At 41.0% G+C, this 20,444-nt stretch overlaps 1 protein-coding gene across 12 annotated transcripts in view; it reads left to right on the top strand.

Moving 5' to 3' along the window:
* Nucleotides 1-730: 730 nt before the first annotated feature.
* PICALM (phosphatidylinositol binding clathrin assembly protein) overlaps nucleotides 731-20,444 on the top strand; it is a 106,460-nt gene continuing 86,746 nt past the window's right edge. For 10 of the 12 annotated variants that reach the window (XM_070425799.1, XM_070425797.1, XM_070425798.1 and 7 more), the window contains exon 1: nucleotides 742-950. In XM_070425799.1, coding sequence (XP_070281900.1) covers nucleotides 821-950 — 130 coding nt within the window. In that variant the 5' untranslated portion in view covers nucleotides 742-820. Of the gene's footprint in view, nucleotides 951-20,444 lie in introns of all 12 variants that reach the window. The other 2 variants (XM_070425800.1, XM_070425801.1) reach the window with 2 other exon arrangements.

The following is a 20,444-nucleotide window of genomic DNA, read 5'->3' as shown; positions in this document are numbered from 1 at the left end:
GGGAAGCCTGGGAAGCCAGGAGCCTGACAGCTCCTTCCTCGGGGTGGGGGGTGGGGTGATGGGGGGCGAAAGGAGGGCTGTTAAGGCAGCTGCACCTCCTCTTTGTCATGCTTTTGGTTTCAATCATAGGACAACCTTGGAGTCGGGTGGGAGAGGGGCGTGGCCGCCCCCAGCGCGCCGGAGTCCCCGCCCCTCCGTCGCCCCGCCCCCTGATCCGCCCCGCCCCCTCTGTGACCCTGCGGACAGCCTCCGGCGACCTGTTGGCTGGGAGCGTCACGTGACGCGGCCGGCCGCGCACCCCGCACCCCGGCCTCGGGCGGGCCTCCTGTTGCGCCCGCCGGGCGGGTTCCATCACGTAACGCGCGGGCACCGCCCCGCTCTTCCCTCGCTGAGCGAGGGAGGGCGGGCGTTGAAAAGGAAGGGAAGGAAAAGGGGCGGGAGGAGGAGGCGGGGCGGCGCTCCAGTCACGTGACCCGGGGCAGCCCGGAAAGCTCCGAGGAGGAGCCTGGCGCCGCCATTTTCCTGCAGCTGCCTGTCCCTCTCAGCCTGTCCGGCTCCAGCTGACCAGCGAAGGGGTGGGCTGAGCTGAGGCGGGGGCCGGGGAGCGCCCGGCGCCGTGCCTGACCCCGCGGGGGACACGAGCCGGGTTTTTTTCCGGGCTGGGTGTCAGCGCGCGGCCCTGAGCCCCGCCCCAGGCCGGCGGGCGGAGAAGGAGCCGGTGGGGGTAGGGGGTGCGGTGGGGGGCGGGGGTCCTCCGGCGCTTGGGGGTCCCGGTCCCCGCCGGCTGCGGAAAGGCAGGGGTGGCGGAGGAGCCGCCGAGATGTCGGGCCAGAGCTTGACGGACCGAATCACCGCCGCCCAGCACAGTGTCACCGGCTCCGCGGTCTCCAAGACAGTATGCAAGGCCACGACCCACGAGATCATGGGGCCCAAGAAGAAGCACCTGGACTGTGAGTGAAGCCGGCCCCGCGGCCCGCGTCCGCCTCCCCGCCTCTCTTACCCCCCTGTCGCTGCCTCGCCTCTCCTCTCCCCTCCCCGCCGACGGGTCTGGCGCGGCGGGTGCTGAGCTCGTCCTCGCTGTGCGCTCGTGGTTCCCGGCACACACCTGCCTTCACGGCTTCCGTTCCCCGTCGAAAAACCCCTGACAAGCCACTCCCCTCCGGGTGCCCCGGGGACCCTCGTTTCCCCGACGGGGGCGCCACGGTACCCCGTCGGCACACCCGACCGACTGGCCCCGGCACCTGGCCGCTCACCTCCCCGCTGCCCGCCTGGACTGCAGCCTTCGGCTCCTTCCTCCCACCGGTCCCGGCCGCCCGTCTCCCTGTCCCGAGCGGCTCTCCGCTGGCCCCGGGTCTCCCTGCCCCATTGTTTCCCGTTAGCCTCCTCCGGGTTTCGGTGAACGCCTGGTGGCGTGAATTCGGATCTCTCTCTCTCTCTCACTCTCCCCGCCGCCGCTGCCTCCCTCGAAGCGATCCCTGCTCCCTCTGCTCCACGGTCCCCTTCCGTCCCTGCCCGGGCTGCCGGCCCTTCCGCCTCGGCCACCCACGTTTGGGTTCCGTGTCGTTGCCTCTGCAGCTTCAGTTAGGTTCCTTCGTCCCCTGTTATTTCCAGTAGCATGTCAGTTCCCGACTCCTGCCCCAGATGGCTCTCTGCGTCGGAGCGGAAGGAAGAGGATTCCGTTTGGGGCAGGGAAAGCTTTGTGGAAAGTTAATTTTTAGTTACCTCTGGTGGAATTTAATCCTTGTATTTTCCTGCTTTTGACCGGGGTAAATTGCGCCTTGTTGTTGTTGTTGTTTGTTCTGATGGGGATACTGTCTGGGAGAGGGTTTGCTGATCCTGGTAACATTGTATCATTTCCTGGAACTGTTAGCAAACCTGGCAGTTTGAATTTAGAGGCTTGAGTGTGAAGCGTAGACTTCTGGAATACAAAATGGATTAATGATCAAACCTACAAATAACGTACATCTCTTTAGAAACTGGCGAGAGATGTGAGATGATGCTTGGGTTTGGACTCCGTTTTAATTTTATGCTGGCTATCTTTCTGGGGGCTTAGCTTTTCTTACACGGCGTAATATTACTCCATTTATTAACTTGTATGCAACCAGTAGACCTAACTCCTCCCAACTTTTTCCAAACCTGGAAGCCACCTGTAATAGCCTCCTTTTTCTTTCCACTCCTTTACCTCAAGGTACAAAGCTCAGTGGATTACTCAAGCTTTGACTCAGTGGAGCTTTGACCTGAAACTTTGCAGGGAAATAGGTACAATAATAAGTTCCTCTTTTACAAGTCTACTAGACACATTAGCCTGACTGACTTCATTCTTCATGAAAGTTACTTTGCTTTACTGATCAAAGCAAGAGTGAGCATGTCCTGAAAGGAAATTCACTGACAGGGAGGCCTGTTTTGATTTCTCATTTGGACTCTGGCCGTAAGGCTTGAACTTTTTTTTTTAAAAAAGTACAAAATGTGAATTCTTCCAAGATACTTTGCTCATGAAGTACTGCTAGAACAAGTTATTGCTACAGACAAACCCATTATTCATTGTGACTGGTTCCTTCGCTGGAAAAAAATATATATCATCACTGCTTGGTTCTTCTCTCTCATGCACGAGTCATGCAGGCTGCTTTTTCACTCGCAGTCCTTGCCTGTGTAGAGAGTGCAGAATATATTTAAATGGCGACATTTTAATAAACAAAAATTATTTAAAATGCATAAAAACTGATTTTGGGGGTTTATCTGATATTTGAAGTAGACAATTCTGTTTATTTCTGTTCGAATGACTACTTGGCTTGCTTTGCCCAACCTTATGGTTTGGCCAACAATGTGTTTTTTATTTTTATTTTGATGATGGGGGCAAGTGAAGAACTTACTAATAACTGTGAGCTATTGTCTTCTTCCCTCACTTCAAGATGATAAATTATAACACGAATGTAGAGCTTTTAAAAGTCCTTATAAAGGTTTTTGTGTTACTTCAGATTTAGCAATTTTTTTAAACACGTTACCAAAAAGGTGAAAATAGTCTACGTTAGGTTAGGATGGTGATATTTACTTGGGTTTTTTTGCATGTTAACCTTTTCTCTTGTAATAGAAGCTACTGCAGATGCTAACTGGGATTAAGTTAGGAGTGTATTCTCACATTTGTAGTTCGTTTTCTCTACCACTTGTGTTTATAAACTCCCACTTATTCAGAACTTGAATATTTCTGGTAATGTTTGATTTAAAAAATTCATATAAATAAGGAGCCCCTACTCTGTTTCTTTTCAGTGAGGTTTTTAAAATCCAGTGATACTATTTTTCCTAGTTAAAATGCATTTTCAACCAGTTCTCACTAATGAAATAAATCTAAGCGTGGTCTGACCAGTTTTTTTTTTTTTTCTAAACACCTTCCATACACACGTTAATCTACTTTTGAGAAAATTGAAGTCTTTTACAGACAGATCTGGGTCTTGACACCAGGAATTTTAGGCTTTAATGTATAGATAATTTTTCCTCTAATGGGAAGTTTTTCTTCTAGTGAAGGCTTAATTCTCTTGCACCTTTTAATGAACCCTCAAACCTATTGCCTACTTAGTGGAATCTAATGAAAATGATCTATTTATTTATTTAATTTTCCTGACAATTTCAATTTTTAAATATTCGTATTTAACAAAAATATACTTAGGACTTTTCACCTTTATAATCCTTACAGTGTGGATGTGGTTTCTGTGTACTTCCCTGAGGTCTTTCCATATTAGGAAGTGATTATTATAATCCATGAATTATGGCTTCACTAATTTTATATTATACACTTGTTTAAGAAAGGTGTTTTGCTTTGTTTATAGGCATCAATAGATAATAGTGTTAACTAGAGTCTCTAGTGTGTCTAGAGTTGTCAAACTTGAAACATATTTGTAAAACTGAACATGATTTGCTTTTAATTCCAGGCCTTTTGTGGCCATCTATATTCAAGATAGAAGAATAGCAGCCCCTAAGAGTTCAAACATAAATTTAAAGGACTTCAATTTTCTAGGCACTTCATAACCATTATCTAATTTAACCCTCTCTCTCAGCTATGGGAGAGGCAAGCCATATGCATGGAAAGTAGTCTCTAACTCCAGGTAAAGAACATACAGAATACTTAAAACATCCATAATGATTGAAGTATAGACAAACACAGTTTTTAAATTTATAAATTCTTAAATAGAAAACATTCTTAACATTCTAAAGATTTAACAACCTTTAGTTTTTTTTTATATGAATAATTTTCTTTATATTTAATTTACTGTCCGTGGGCATTTACATGATGACATTTCACTGGAATATAACATTTATGTTAATGGCTGTAATGGCTTCACTTTTTTTTTTGTTAATCCTCATCCAAGGATATTTTTTTCAATTTTTTTTTTTTTTTAGAGAGGGAGGGGGGAAAGAGAAATATCGATGTGAAAGAGACATACCTATTGCTTGCCAGGGTGGAACCTGCAACCTAAGGAATGTGTCCTTGATTGACCTGGAATTGAACCCATGATCCTTTGATACCCCAGCTGACGCACTAACCTTTGAACCACACCAACCAGGACTGGTTTCACTTTTTTAACCATATATTTTCAGTTAATTTTCAGGGAAACTTCATTCCAACCACCATCTGCCTTACATTCTCTACAACAAAATCAAGGTCGTGTTCTTATTAAGTGTCTATTATAAGCATATCTCTATGGCAGATATATAAGGTGTCCCAAAATTCATGCAAGAAGTAATTTTGATAGAAAACACAGGTTTATAATTAAAAATTGTAAATTTTTTATTGATTCATAAAGTATACAGTATAGGGTTATGTACGGAATAGCACATCAGGTAAATAGCCTCCATGGCTTTGCTGGCACATACGCAAAGCCGTGGTCTTCATTGGTCTTCATTGTCCCTGCTCCTGGGCCATAATTGGTACTTGGTAATGCTTATCAAATTGAAGGGATTGAAATCAAAGGGCAACAGATATTAGAATCTGATTCAATAAACCAAGTAAAATTAGGCTTTTATTTTTTCTGTTGTTAATGCTCACACAAAATTAAAATCTTGCGTGAATTTTGGGACACCCTATAGTATGTATTTCTGTGGATTTTTTAAGAATTTGTGAATCTTGAATATATAGAAGGTGAATTTCAATTAGTGGTTTCTGTAACCATTGAAAATGTATATAAGATATTGAAATGTACTCAAGATAATTACCTTTTAAGCAGACGTTTTGATTTTTAAAATCTTTCTTGTAGAAAGTATTACAAATATCCCCGTTTTCTCCCATTAACACCCCCTCTAGCTCGCCTCCTGCCTCTGTCCTTCACCACACTATTTGTCCATGGGTTATGCATATATGCATACAAATTATTTGGTTGATCTCTTCCCATAGATGTATTGATTTTTAATGTCTTGAGATCCAATGGGTGCTTTGTTTGCATACTGTCAAGAAAGTGTCTAGTAACCAGGATTTGATTTGCAAGATGCATGTGAGGAAGATATTACGTGGAAAATCTGTACCAAGATGTCTCTTGTTTAGAAAAAAAGTTACTGGGGCTTTCCAAATGGATCTTGTTTCACAGTTATTTTATAGTTAATGTATGGGCTTACTATTCTTTCCCATAAGAATTAACCATCCTATATAATAAAAGGGCAATATGCAAATTGATGCTAACGCAGAACAACCAGGAATGACTGGTTCTATGATGCACACTGACCACCAGGGGGCAGACGCTCAATGCAAGAGCTGCCTCTTGGTGGTCAGTGTGCTTCCACGGGGGAAGCACAGCTGAGCCAGAAGCTGGCTCATGGCTGGTCATCCCCCCGAAGGCTCCCAGGCTGCCAGAGGGATGTCTGACTGCCAACTTAGGTCCAAATCCCCTGGGGAACGGGCGTAAGCCGTCAATTGGACATCCCTGAGGGGTCTCAGACTGCGAGGGGGCACAGGCCAGGCAGGGGGACCTCCCCGAGTATATGAATTTTCGTGCACTGGGCCTCTAGTATGGTTTATATTTTCAATTTTTATTATTTGACCTATTCTGTCACTTAGTTTTTAAGAGTTCTGAAATACAGAAAATGATAATGGAGTCATTTAAGTGGGTATTGATAAAATCTGACTATGTTATATGACAAATGTCAAGAACCTGAGTTACATAGTAGAACTCCATAAATGTAAAAATTTTTTCCTCCATGATCTGTCTAATTATGTTACGGAATACTATGTATTTTAAAAGAGAAACTGAAGAGAATGTGACATACAGCCATTTTTGTAGCTGCCTTATTTATAACTAGAGGCCCGGTGCACAAAATTCATGCACAGATAGGGTCCCTAGGCTTGGCCGGCGATCAGGGCTGATCGGGACTTCCCGGCTGGCAGCCAGGGCCTCCCTTCCCTGGCTGCTGGCTGCCGGCCGGGGCCTTCCTTCATTCTGTGCTGCCCCTGGTCAGCGCACATTATAGCAAGTGATCGAACTCCTGAGGGGACACTTTGCTTATTAGCCTTTTATACATAGATTAGCAAATTCTAAAATATCTTTGTGAAGTAATTAGGCTTCACTGGTGGGCTTGTTTTAAAAATACTTGCTATTGGACTTTACATATTTGTTTTTTATCCTTATAGAAATGCTGTTTATGTTTACTATATGTTTTGTGTATTTGAATAATTTTTGAAGGTGTCTGAATTTAGAGTGCTGGGTGAGAAGTTAAACTTCATATGACATGACTCGGCCTTTTTTCTCTCATCAGATTATGAATCATTTGTATAAAATATTTAATTAGATATTTTTAAAGTACATTATTGTTAAAAAATAATCCATTTAAATTGTCAGAAGTGTTTTAAGTAAAATTGTTTATTTTGATCTTGCTTATCATTTAGATGTTTAATGTGAAAGTTCTCTGTGATGCATGGAAAGTCACTTCTGTTCTTTTTTCTTCAATTCCAAAGTGCTTAATTCCATGATTTCTCCCTTAATATCAAAGGAGAAAAATAAACTTAAAAGCTTCTTGGCAAGAGGTTAGAACCCTAGCAAGAAAATGTAGGCTTAGGTTTTCAAAGTAAAGGCTTAGTATTTGCTTTTCCTGTTCTTTTTGATGGCTGAAGTGGCATTTCCGTTACTTTGTGTTCTATCTCAGTGTGTTTCTAGTTAAACTGCTTTATACATTTCTCTAGAGATCTGAAATTTTTGGATTTGACTTTTTAGAATTTTGTATGTTTATTGTGTATATGGTTCTTTTCATGAATAGTTTCTGAGCAATTAGATTTTACTAATATTCCTTTAATAGGGAATTTCGATGAACCTAAACTTTGTCTTAAATATTATGTTCAGGGTTGTAATTTGCCAGGTTACCAGACTATTAAGGATTTCTCGTTATATTAGAACTAGAGGCCTGGTGCACGAAATTCGGGGGAGTTGGGTGTGGATCCCTCAGCCTGGCCTGCACCCTCTCACAGTCCGGGACCCCTTGGTGGACATCCCTCTCATAGTCCGGGATCCTCGCTCTTTACCGACCCTGTTCAGCTTGCTGAGTCTGCCCCCTTGTTAAGTGCCCGTCCTACTTGTCTTCTGGACGGAAAGTATAGTGTCAGTCACCAGTGACTGACTGGGCACTTAATGTGTTAAGTATATTGGAAAGAATGTGCTTTGTGACTTGGAAAGCGGATGGCTGGAGGCAAAAAGAGTCTAACAGTAATATCTATTTTTTTCCTAAAAGGTCTTAATAAAGCTTGTCATTATTTGAGATTCTTAATCCATTTTTCCTCACTTTTTTAAAAACACCTAAGTTATTCCTTTTCAGCCAATCAGGTTAGATACCATTTGTGCTCAAAAAAGTTCTTGACTCCCCCTACACTACTAGACTTTGCATGTACCATTTCTTAGACACAAATATTCCATCTTTCCTTCTTTAAATTAACATGCTTTTGTTAACATTCACATTTATAGTATTCTCTTTCATAAAGACATTAATGACTAACTCCTGCTGGTCTTGTCATTCAAACATTGTTATCACTAAAGTTTATAATTTTGTTTAACTGTAGTTAGTATCATGCTTTTATATGTATTTTGGGTTCATGTATATTTTCTCAGTAGAATAGGAACTGGGTTTGTTTTTTGTTTTTGTACTGTTTTATATCTCTCCCCAAAATACCTAACAGTAGTCCTGTGGGTGTTCAGTAAATATTGAATGATGACAGGTAATCTTTCACAGCTCCGACTTTTCCATGAACAACTTCTAAACACAGCATAGAGATCTATTCTAGTACTAGATATTTAGTATAGCAGTTATCTTGGTTGCAATGAATGGTAATTACATGGTTACAAAATTATATATAAAGTCAATCAGTAACATTGATAAAAACTTTATAACAAGTTGTATGGAAACACATGAGGCATTAAGACAGTGGTTCTCAACCTTCTGGCCCTTTAAATACAGTTCCTCATGTTGTGACCCAACCATAAAATTATTTTCGTTGCTACTTCATAACTGTAATGCTGCTACTGTTATGAATCGTAATGTAAATATCTGATGTGCAGGATGGTCTTAGGCGACCCCTGTGAAAGGGTCGTTCGACTGCCAAAGGGGTCGCGACCTACAGGTTGAGAACCGCTGAAAAGAGCCTTGTGTTTAATGGACTGTGTAAAATAGAAATAGAGCCACACTGGTTGGGCAGTTGGTTGATTCTTGTATGGTGCCCTGACCCAGGATTGAACCCACAACCTTGCCTTTATCGGGAGGAACATTTAACCAACTGAGTTACTGGGCCAAGGCCTAGAATGAAACCTTATAAGGTACTATAGGCCCAGTGCATGAAATTTATGTACGGGTAGGGTCCCTAGTGGCTGCCGGCCAGGGCTTCCCTTCATTCCCTGCCGCCCCCTGGTGGTCAGCGCACGTCATAGCGAGCAGTGGAACTCGCAGTTGGTTGAACTCTCGAGACACTGCATATTAGGCAGATAGATAGATAGATGAGGCAAGGATTAGAGTGATAGTATTGATGATTATGATAGTTGAAACACTAAATCTAGACCATCATTGATTTCAGAGGCTAGTGGAAATACCCTCTGAACACTTGGAATTTCAGCAATGATTTCTGAAATTGTGCTAGTATTTATAGTCATAAACTTACTATTTGTAACCAACCTAGGGACCATAATTTTATCAAGGGACACTTCCAAGTAGTGGTTGAGAAAGCCTGAAGTGCTTTCCAAACTTTTTTCCTCACTAAAGATTGCAGATACACTTTACAAATTACTTCATAGGGTATATTCAGTTGCTATATTTTAATGTACATGTTTCTACTGATTAATTATATAATTAGTGATTATATCAATAATTAGGTGGTCTCATGTGACTATAAGCTCTGAGAACAAGGTTCATGATGTGTGTGTATATTTAAAAACTTCATGTGCTGGTAATAGAGTCAGCTATCTTGTGGATATTTAACAAATAGAAATATCCCTTTTAAATACATCTAATATGCAGAAATTTTACTGTAACTCAAGTATATACCAAAAAGTAAATAGCGGGTGGTACTCATGTTGAAGAGGATTGGCAGACTATTTCTCCCCTTCAAGATTTTTAAAATTGATTTTTAAAGACAGAGGGAGAGGGAGAAAAACATCCATCAGCTGCCTCCTGCACCCCCTCTACTTGCTATCGAGCCTGCAACCTGGACGTATGCTGGGTCAAATATGACTTTAACTTTTTGAGGAATTACAAGACTGTTTTCCACAGCAGCTGCACCATTTTACATTCCTGACAGCAATGTGTGAAGGTTCCAATTTCTCCACATTTTTGCCAATACTTGTTTTCAGATTTTTTAAATATTTAGTTTAAGTTTTGTTGTAGTCACTTCTTGGGCGTTAAGTGTATATTATGGTTTTAGTTTGTTTCTCTAATGACTAATGATACTGAGCATCTTTTTATGTGCTTATTGACTATTTGCATATCTTTGAGAGAATGCCTATTCAGACCCTTGGCCCATTTTAAAATTTGGTTCTTCATATATTTGGGATGTTAGAAAAGTCTTTACAAATTTCAGATACTAGATCCTTATATCATTTGCACATTTTTTTTCCCTATCCTGTGGCTTATCTTTTTAATTTTTTGATAGTGCCCTTTGGTAAACAAAAGTTTTTAATTTTATTTAATTTTTGTTTTGTTTTTTATGTGATTATGCATTTGGTATATCTAAGAAGCCATTGGCTAACCCATAGTTACACAGATTTACACTTAATCCTCCTCCTACGAGTTTTATAGTTTTTGGCTCTTTTAGATTTGATCACTTTTCAGTTAATTTTTATATATGGTGTGAGGAGGCTAAGTGATATTAAGGAAAATTAAGGATATTAGGGTTTTTTTTCTTCCTTTGAAGTTGACTTGAAGTACAACCCGGTTACCTCTGTGTAATGTGGAAATAGAGATTAGTGAGCAAGAGGAAAATTTTTCTTGATGGCAGTCTACAAAATACTGTGTATAATTCATTGACTGATAAATGAAAATATTTGGATCAAACATTCTTTCAGTTGGATGGACCACTTAAAACTTTTTTTTTTTTTTAGATTCTCAGTGTAGTCTTTTAAATGTATTAAGATAAATACATGGTTGCATGAGTATCAGTAAGCAGTTATTTTTGTCCACATAGAATAGTGAGCGTGTTTCCATAGTATCTTATACTTCCTCATGATGACACTTTATATGTTGTAATTATTTATAGCTTTTATGTTTATTTATAGAGAGCCCTTGTGTATGTTTTTTACTGTGCTAAGTACAGCCTTTAGCAATTATGCAGTAAAAAGATGCTGAACAGATGAAGGAGGATGGAATTTTCATGGGTAGTTTCTAATGTGTTATCAAACAGTTTTAGGATTTTTTTTATATAAAAGAGAGATTACTGTAGGAGTAATAATCTTTGTTGTGAGTAGTGGTTGTTTGAACTTCTGTTTTCATGATCAAGAACATTTTTATTGGTTGAAAATGATAGAAATTATGGAAGTTGGGAAATAAACTTCCAGAAGACTATGTAAAATTAGGGCAGCTTGACACTCTAAAATATTATTTATTTCATTCCCTACCTATTATTGGTATATTTGGCTTAAAACAAATGGGCTTAGCTAGTCAAATATTGGGTTTTCTTCTGCTTTTCTTTCTTTCTCTTATTATTATGACTAGGGGCCTGGTGCACGAAATTCGTGCACAGGGGTGGGTGAGGGTGGGTCCCTCAGCCCAACCTGCACCCTCTCCAATCTGGGAGCCCTCAGGGGATGTCCTACTGACGGCTTAGGCCTGCTCCCTGTGGTTCTCTGATCTCTGCGGACCTGCCTGCTTGATGCCACCTCAGACCCTGGTGTTTGCTCTCTGTGGGGGCCCTGTGGGGACTGCTTGCCCCATGCTGCCATGGCCAGGGGCAAGCAGGGCCCTGCTGTCTGCTCGCTCGCTGTGGGGGACATTCCCACCCCACCCCCAGCCACTTGCGTGCACGCCAGCTCAAAGCACCTGGGTCCTGGGGATGTTCCAGCCCCGCCCCCAGCCGCTTGGCATCCGCGCATGTAGGCCTGGAGTGGCCGGGAGTGTTCCAGGACCCCGGTTGCTCTGGGCCTGTGCACGGGCCTACAGGCCCAGAGCCGCCTGGCTCCCAAGGACGCCTATCCCCGGGACGCAGGCTGCTTGGCGCCGGCACGCAGCCGCCCTGCCCCCAGCTGCTTGGCGCCTGCGTATACAAATTAACTCACCATCTTTGTTGGGTTAATTTGCATACTCACTCCTGATTGGCTGTGGGGCGTTGTGAAGGTACAGTCATTTTGCATCTTTCTCTTTTATTAGTGTAGATTATTATTTTCTTGTGTGTGGTTAAAATTGAATTTCAGGGAGTCCTGGATTTATTACCACATTTGATAGCAGAATGCTACAAGGCCTTGTTTGCTAAGTGCTTGTGTGTTTTGTTATATGACATTGGCAAAATATTTAAAGTGCAAAATATAGTCAGAAATGAAATATCTGACTGTAATATGCTATATTGAGTTAACTGGGCATTGGCCTTGGTTGGCTTTTTCCTTTACTTACTTTAGCTATATACTCTTTCTCTCCTGAATTGACTCTAATGAATTGTCTTTGAAAATCCAAATTAATTTTCTTTTGAAAATGAAATGTAGATAAATCTTAATTCATTTGTGTACCTGAAGACCCAAGAGTTACCATTTTTTGTGACTATTTTTCTTAGAGAAGGGCCCGAGTGGAGAAAGAATTATAAGAGCAAATAATTTATTTCATGTTTTAGTAAAATTCTCTAGGAAACAGTATTAAAATCTTTTGCTTGCTCTATGAGCAAGAATATGGGGAATAGGTTCTGAGATTGAATTCTGTTTAACATTGAGCAATAGCAGCAAAAACCCTGGTCAGAAGCAGTAAGTGTAGTGCTAAGGGAGCGCGATGAAGGTCTAGACAATAATTTAAAGATGAATGACACTTGATTCGTATCTTAAAAGGAACATGAGATCTAATTGTGAAAATGTTAAAGTAAATAATTGTAATACATTGAGATAAATGCATAATTTTTTTACATAAAGTAGTAGAGGCTGGAGTAATTAATTTTGAAGTAGATAAGTATTGATTTCATAGAGGAGGTAGCAGATTTTAAGGATGGATAATGATTTGCCAGATGGACAGAAGGGTTTCTCTTAAATGAGCACATGCAGTGACATATAAGCAAGAAAGAGCATTATGATATATTTGGGGAAAACTTTAAGTAGTGCTATATGGTGGAATGCAAAATGTTAATGGGAATGGGAAAATGAGGCTTGAAAAAGATCCCTTAAATGTCTTATAGGGACAAGAGTTTATAGACTCGTCTCTTCAACCCTCCTCAAATCCTCACTATAGAATTCCCTTTTCTCTCATTAATTAGCTGCTTTCCTAGCTTTAGATGCCAGTGTTATAGAACTGAGAATGTACTCTTTCCTTTTCCCAGGTAATTTGTGGTAGGGTTATTGAAAGGATTAGGAAGGGTCCTGACTGATTTGGCCTGCAGACTGAAAGGTCCTGGGTTTGATTCCGGTCGAGGGCACTTGCCTGGGTTGCAGGCTCGATCCTCAGTGTTGCAGGTGGGAGGTTGCAGGAGGCAGCCACTCATCATTGATGTTTCTGTCTTTCTCCTTCTCCCTTCCTCTCTGAAATGAATAAAAATATATTTAAAAAGGGGAGGGGGATAGGAAGGAAGGAATGCACAATCCTATTGCCATTTGTGCAGGGGGCTAGATAAGGTTTGGCACCTGAAATCGAACCACTGAAGATTGTTATGCATGGTGGTTTGGGCCACTAAATGAATAAAATCAAGTACTGTGATCTCATTACTTTTGTGAGCTTGTTGGGAAATCAAGTCTTTTTGAGTTCCAAATTTATGAATGAACTTAAAGACAAAATATCTGATGATGTTCAGTATGACTAGAAAAGGTTTGATAAATCAGTTAAAGTCAATAAGATTCTTGGTGTTTTTTATGTATATGATTTAACTATCAACATCTATTTATCTACAAATGATATATTAATTATCAGTCATTCCTAGCTGTTTAAAGCTGGATCTCTACCAAACAAGATATTAATCTTGGGGGAAATAGTATACTCATTAGCAATTACATATTGAGTGTCTGTTATATAACAAAGTCACTGTGTTGGGAAAGATTAAGAAATCCAAAGGTGAAATCACTGGTTATGTCCTTAGTCTAGTAGGGAAGATGACATATACAGATAGTTGTAGTACCAGGCAAATGTGAGATAAGTTCATTGAAAATCAGAGGAGAGAGATACTGCTTTTGAAAAGGGAGAGAAGTGGGGCTTAAATGATAATCAGTGAGGAGCAGTAGGCATTTCAGGTAGAGGAAAGAGTATGAGCAAACATTTGTAGCTGCTTAGTACTGCTGGAACTCTGGGGAACAAAAGAGGTTGTTTAACTATGGAGGGTAAATAGGGTGCTTTGTGGCTGGGGGAAGGACAGATTGTTTGTAAGGAGTAATACAATTAGAGCAATTGTCTGAGATGAGATTGTGGAGAGAGTATGGATTTTAATCATATGACCTTTAGGTATATCTCATCTCCAGGTTGCTTTTGGCTATTTTAGGTGAAGCTTGTCCATGATTAGAATTGTTTTTCAAAATTGTGCCTATAGTGTATGTATATTTTCTGCTGCCAGTGCTAAAATAGGGAAGGCAAGGAGTTTTGTTGATCTTGAAGCTGAGAATGAAATTTTGCTGCTTCAAACTTTTTACAATAAGTTGATTATAGACTGTGTTAATAGTGACAACATATGAGTTTTGAGGATTTCAGTCTATAGATTGCACAGGTATTTGAAAAAGCCTTCTAAATAGAAATAATGCATCATTAATTTGATGTGAAGGTAGATTTTTTAAAAAAAAGTTTTTGTTGATTTTAGAGAGAGAGAAAGAGAGAAGGATATATATAGAGAGAAACATAGATACGAGAGAAACAGTTGGTTGGCTCCTCCCTACTGGGGATTGGGCCGGCAACATGGGATCGGGCTGAAACCAGCAGTCCGACATCCCCTGAGGAATGTAGCAGTGTGCAGTGTGCAAGAGGCAGGTGGCCTGGGAGGGGAGCCCCAGCTGGGCTGGGCGCCATGCTGTTCCCACTCATTCCGGCTCCCTGCTGCGCCTGCGGGGGGCAGGGAAGCGCTTGGTAATGCTGTCGCAGAGGCGGGAGAGACTTCTGCTGCCGCAGCTGGGCTTGCTCTTCTGTGGTGAGCCTGGCTTCTGGTTGAGCGGCACTCCCACTGTGGGAGTGCACTGATCACCAGGGGGCAGCTCCTGCATTGAGCGTCTGCCCCCTGGTAATCAGTGCACATCATAGCAACTGGTCAATTGGTCATAATGGCTTTTTTACATATATACACTAGAGGCCCAGTGCACAATTAAAATCGTGCGAGGAGGCGCCCCTTGGGGGGCCGGGATCCGCACTTGACCCACGTAGCCCTGGCCGCCGCGTTGTGTCGGCTGGGGTGGGTGTGTGCTTCGAGCTGCGCCGTGGCCATTCGGAACATGCCCCCAGCTGCTGTGTTGTGTCCACTAGGGTGGGGGCAGGTGCTCCTGTGTGTTTTGTCTCCATTCTGGCCTGCCCCCAGCCCCAGTCTCTCCACGGCCGCTGGGGTGGGGTGGCACGCATTCCCCTCCTGCCCATCTGCGTGCGCAGCTCCTCCTGAGCGGTTGTGATGCTCTGCTAATTAGTGTATTCCCAGTTTATATATATACTAGAGGCCCGTTGCACAAAAAGATTTGTGCAGTAGGCCTTCCGTTCCCCTGGCTACCGGCACCAGTTTTCCTCTGGCACCCGGTACCCAGGCCTTCACTCCGGACGGAGCCTTCAGTCTTCATGGCTCCGGACAGAGCCTTCAGTCTTCGTTCAGCCGCTTTGCCCCTACGTATGCAAATTAACCGCCATCTTTGTTGGGTTAATTTGCATACTCCTGATTGGCTGGTAAGCATAGTGGAGGGACGGTTAATTTACATGTTTGTCTATTATTTGGTAAGATAGATATGTTAGAGGGCCAGTGCAGGAAATTCGTGCATGGGTAGGGTCCCTACGCCTGGCCGGCAATCAGGGCCGATTGGGGCCTTCCTTCGTTCCGTGCTGCCCCCTGGTGGTCAGCACACGCCATAGCAAGTGGTTGAACTCCTGGTCAGTTGGACTCCCGAGGGGACAATTTGCATACAGTAGGGTCTTGACTTACGAGTGTCCCGACTAACGAGTTTTCGAGATACGAGCCGTGTCTCGGCCGATTTTTTGCTTTGAGTTGCGAGCTAAAATTCGGGTTATGAGCCAGCTTCAGATACCCCACTGCTAGTTGGCGCAGCGAACGTCACAGTGAACGTCACAACATCAGCCCAGCATCACGTGTCTCGCTCGTTCACTTTTTGATTTGACATACGAGTAATTTGAGTTACGAGCCCCATCACTGAACGAATTAAACTCGTAAGTCAAGGCCCCACTGTATTAGCCTTTTAATATATAGGAAGGATATAGATATGTGAACATTATAAAATGTAAAAGTACTTGATAAGTAAAAGACTTCTTATTTTGTTAGTGAAAGACTTCATTCATATTAGTCTTTTCAACCATGTCACAAATGTTTGCTTTTCTGAATTTTTCACTTCAGTCAGCCAGGTTGTTTATCTTCCTTTCAGGGATATTTATCTTCCTTTCAGGTTTGTCTCCATTGGGCATGTATGTTTATGTTGGATGCCCTTGTTTGGTTAGGGAGGACAGGATCCTTCTCTCCACCCATTGACACCTCCTCTCCCCCGTCCAGTTGGCCAAATGAGCCATCACTGGCAAGTAATGGATAGATAGCATTTGTAATAAAATTGCTCCTTTATCCCTCTGCATAGGCATTTTCTTCTTTTATTTCTACTCTCATAGCATCCCGTGCATGTTTATCTCTCTTGAAAACAGGGACTTGGGTTTATTCATCTTGGTATCTCCAGTACCCAGAAAAGAATGCTCGGTGCATAATAGTATCTTAGTAAATATTTAATAAACCTTTGATGAAGATAATGGACTTAATATACTGGGGTAGTGAACTATTTTGTCAACGGTTTTTTATTTTATTTTTTTAAATAGGTTTTTATTGATTTTAGGGAGAAGGATAGAGAGATAGAAACATCAATGAGAGAGAAACATCAATTGACTGCCTCCTGCATGCCTCCTACTGGGGATTGAGTCCAAAATCCAGGCATGTGCTCTGACCAGGAATCAAACTGGTGACCTCCTGGTTCATGGGTGGATGGGCTTTGTTTTATTTTTTTTAAATGTGAAGTTCTTGGATAGAATTAATCTTTGTATTTAAAATATTCAGGTATTATTTTGGTCTTTAGTTAGTTGGTTTACTTGTTTAATTCATGGTGTTCTTGACAGGATTGTAAATTTGATTCCTGAAAAAGAAAGGTGGTGGTGGTTCCTTAACTATTGTCACAGACTAAATGATTTACACTGGCTAATTGTCTTTCATTTGTTGGCTCTTGGTCATAATGGGAGATCAGTTGAAGTTACATAATGTAGCATCACTAATTTATCACCATATGCACAGTAACATCATTTAAAAATTACTGGGTTAAGTGATGAATTTGTGAATTAACGCCTCAAACCTCATTTTATCTCTTATTTTAACTTCATAGAACCATAGGCATTTAAACATTATTGTTTTAACGATTCTTAATTTGTTTGTTAAAAGGACTGTTTCTTGAAGTATATATTATTGGAAAAGTGATGAAAGAATAGTCTATTAAAATGAAGGAAAAGCTTACCAATAAAATATGATACTAAGTACAACTAACAATATCTAATATTGATAATGATGCTTTAAACTTAAAAGTACTGTAAATATGTTTTACAATATATTATTGTGAAAATTATTGATATTCCTACTTCTAAAATGGAGAAATTGAAATGGAGTAGCTAATTAACACACCTGAAGTCTTAATGGTAAATAGTGAATCTGGAATTTGATTTAGATTTTAGATTTTATTTTTCTCATTCTGATGTCACTTTATCCTGTTATAGTCCAGTCTTAGCACACGGAATGGATGGGGCCATACATAGAAGTGGTGGTAGGAGAGCCTAGAACATAACTTTTGTAATGGGGAAATTAGAAGCATCATTACTGTTTGAAGCAGAGATTGGAAATGAATAGCACTTAGGATAGACTAATAAGTGTGAGTCAGAGAAGAGTTTTAGGGAGAAAGAACTTTTAAAGGAATAGAGAAACAAAAAGCAGACACCCTTTCTTCCCACCTACCAATCCCAGTTCTTTTGGAAGGTATCCAATTAGCAATGGGAACAAAAACTAGTTAATGTTTTCCAGTATTTGTTAGGTTTAGGGAGGAATCATACTTGAAAAATAGTATTCAAAGTAATAGCATTTTAGTTGTGTAGAAGGCTTAATTGGGGAGCCTTTGTCACAACAGAAAACTAAATTGGTGAAAGATAGGTCTTGTAGAATGAAGGGAAAAAGGTGGTTATATTCTTCATTCTTGTCTAGACCATTTAAAATTTATATTACATTTTCATAAATAAGAGAAAGATAAATTCAGAGATTTGAGGGATTCTTCAGATACCCAGCCACAGATAGAATGTAGATTTTGGAAATATATGTGATATTATCTACCTACCTAAACATAAGTAGATACTTGCATGAAAGAATCACCTGTTTTTATTGTTAGTCTTTTATTATTATTGTTACTGTAGTTGGTATAGAGAAGCAGAACTTTTAAGTTAAAAAACATTTAAATATTATATACTATATATGTTAAGTGTTAAACTCGTTGTTTCTAAATTCTCTAGTAGCAGAGATCTGTTTATCACAATGCCTAATATTGAGAAATACTTAAAGCCTATATTTAGGGGAAGTAAATTCATAATTAACTGTGCAGTGTGTAAAGTAAGTTGTGATTGTGTCAACTTCTAGTAGAAGGAAAAAATCTTCAAAATATTAAATGTTTTTAAATTTTTCTGTAATCACTGTAATATACTTACTTTTTTTTTCTATAGTATATTTAAGATTGATGGCTTTTAAACATATTGTCAATCAAATAACTTTATTTTGGAATTTAAATAAAATATACCAAATTCCCTATACTTGTGCAGTTTTGAAAAAATGTTTTTCCCCCTCTCAATTAACATTTTTTGCTGACCAAAGATTGGGTTTTCAGATTCACACTGGTGGGTTTCTTTCCTCACCCCCACTTCATTAACATTATTGAGGAGTAATTTACATGGAATTTTAAAGTTATAAAACTAATTTTGGCAGCTGAATAAAGCAGATTTTCTTTTCTTTTTCTTTTTTTTTTTAAATCTCAGAAGATATTATGTCTTTTAAGAAAGGCATTTGCATTCAGCCGGTGTTACTAGGGCCTTGAGCATTGACCTATGAACCAGGAGGTCACTATTTGATTCTAGGTCAGAGCACATGCCCCTGGGTTGTGGGCTCAATCTCCAGTAGGGGGGAGTGCAGGAGGCAGTAGATCAGTGATTCTCTCTCATCATTGATATTCTTATCTCTCCTTCTCCCTTCCTCTCTGAAGTCAATAAAATATATTTAGAAAAAAGAGGTCACCAGTTCGATTCCCTGGGAGGGCATGTGCTCAGGTTGCAGGCTCAATCCCCATTAGGGGATGTGCAAGAGGCAGTCAGTCGATGTTTTTGCTCTCATCAGTGTTTATCTCTCTCTCTCTCTCTTTTTCTCTCACTTCCCCTCTCTGTAAAGTCAGTAAAACCATATCATATTTTTTTAAAAAATATATTTTGATTGATTTCAGAGAGGAAGGAAGAGGGAGAGAGATAGAAACATCAATAATGAGAGAGAATCATTGACTGACTGCCTCCTGCACACCCATTACTGGGGATTGAGCCCACAACTCGAGCAAGTGCCCTTGACGGGAATTAGAACCAGGTCCCTTCAGTCCGCAGGCCAATACTCTATCCACTGAGCCAAACCAGCTAGGGCTAAAGCCATCCTATATAATAAAAGCCTAATATGCTAAGTGTCCGGTCGGCTGCTCTGCCATTCAACCAATCAAAGCATAATATGCTAATGATATGCTAAGGCTGCTCAACCACTCGCTATAACCTGCACTGATCACTAGGGGGCAGACGCTCCAACTGGTAGGTTAGTTTGCTGCTGGGGTCAGCCAATCAGGACTGAGCGAGACAGGCCAGAAATGCCCTGGAGCCCTCCCGCAGTCCTTCCCTGGGTGGCCAACCTCCCATGTCCCTCCCTGGCTCTGATGGTGTACTGGTGTGGTCCCTCAGCCTGGCCTGTGCCCTCTCGCAATCCAGACCCCTTGGGGGATGTCTGAGAGCTGGTTTCGGCCTGATCCCGCAGGCCAGGCTGAGGGACCCCACTGGTGCACAAATTTGTGCACTGGGCCTCGTGTGTGTGTGTGTGTGTGTGTGTGTGTGTGTGTGCATATATGTATACACACATATGTGTGTATCTATATATGTATATGTATACACACATATATGTATGTACACACATATATGTATACATGTACACGTGTGTATATATTTTAAAGGCATTTGTCAGGCTGAAGTTGTTTTTTTTAATGTCAAGAAACAGGCAAACATGGGTCATATGGAATTTTATAAGAATAGTTATGTTTTAATGAAATGTGTGAGGATAGAGATTTTTTTGTTGTTGAGATACTCCTAAATGGTTAGTCCTTCTTTGTGGAAACTTAAAGATTTATGCTTAAACTAATTAGAAAAAATACCTTGGCTTTATTTTATGGTGATGTATTAATAATGTATTAATAATAATTGCTCACGTTTTCTATTTATGGGGCATTGTTTCAAAACTTAAAGCTATGTGGATAGGTTACTATTTGGTACTTACTATTTTGGCTATATGTGTCATTATGTTTATAGCAGATCGAAAAAAGATTTTTCAGAAA

The sequence above is a fragment of the Myotis yumanensis genome, unplaced genomic scaffold (assembly GCF_028538775.1).
Source record: "Myotis yumanensis isolate MYYU_CA2020_CCGP unplaced genomic scaffold, mMyoYum1.0.hap1 SCAF_10, whole genome shotgun sequence".
Classification (NCBI taxonomy): domain Eukaryota; kingdom Metazoa; phylum Chordata; class Mammalia; order Chiroptera; family Vespertilionidae; genus Myotis; species Myotis yumanensis.
Note: the sequence above shows the minus strand (reverse complement) of the source record. Positions and strands in the feature narration are given on the sequence as shown.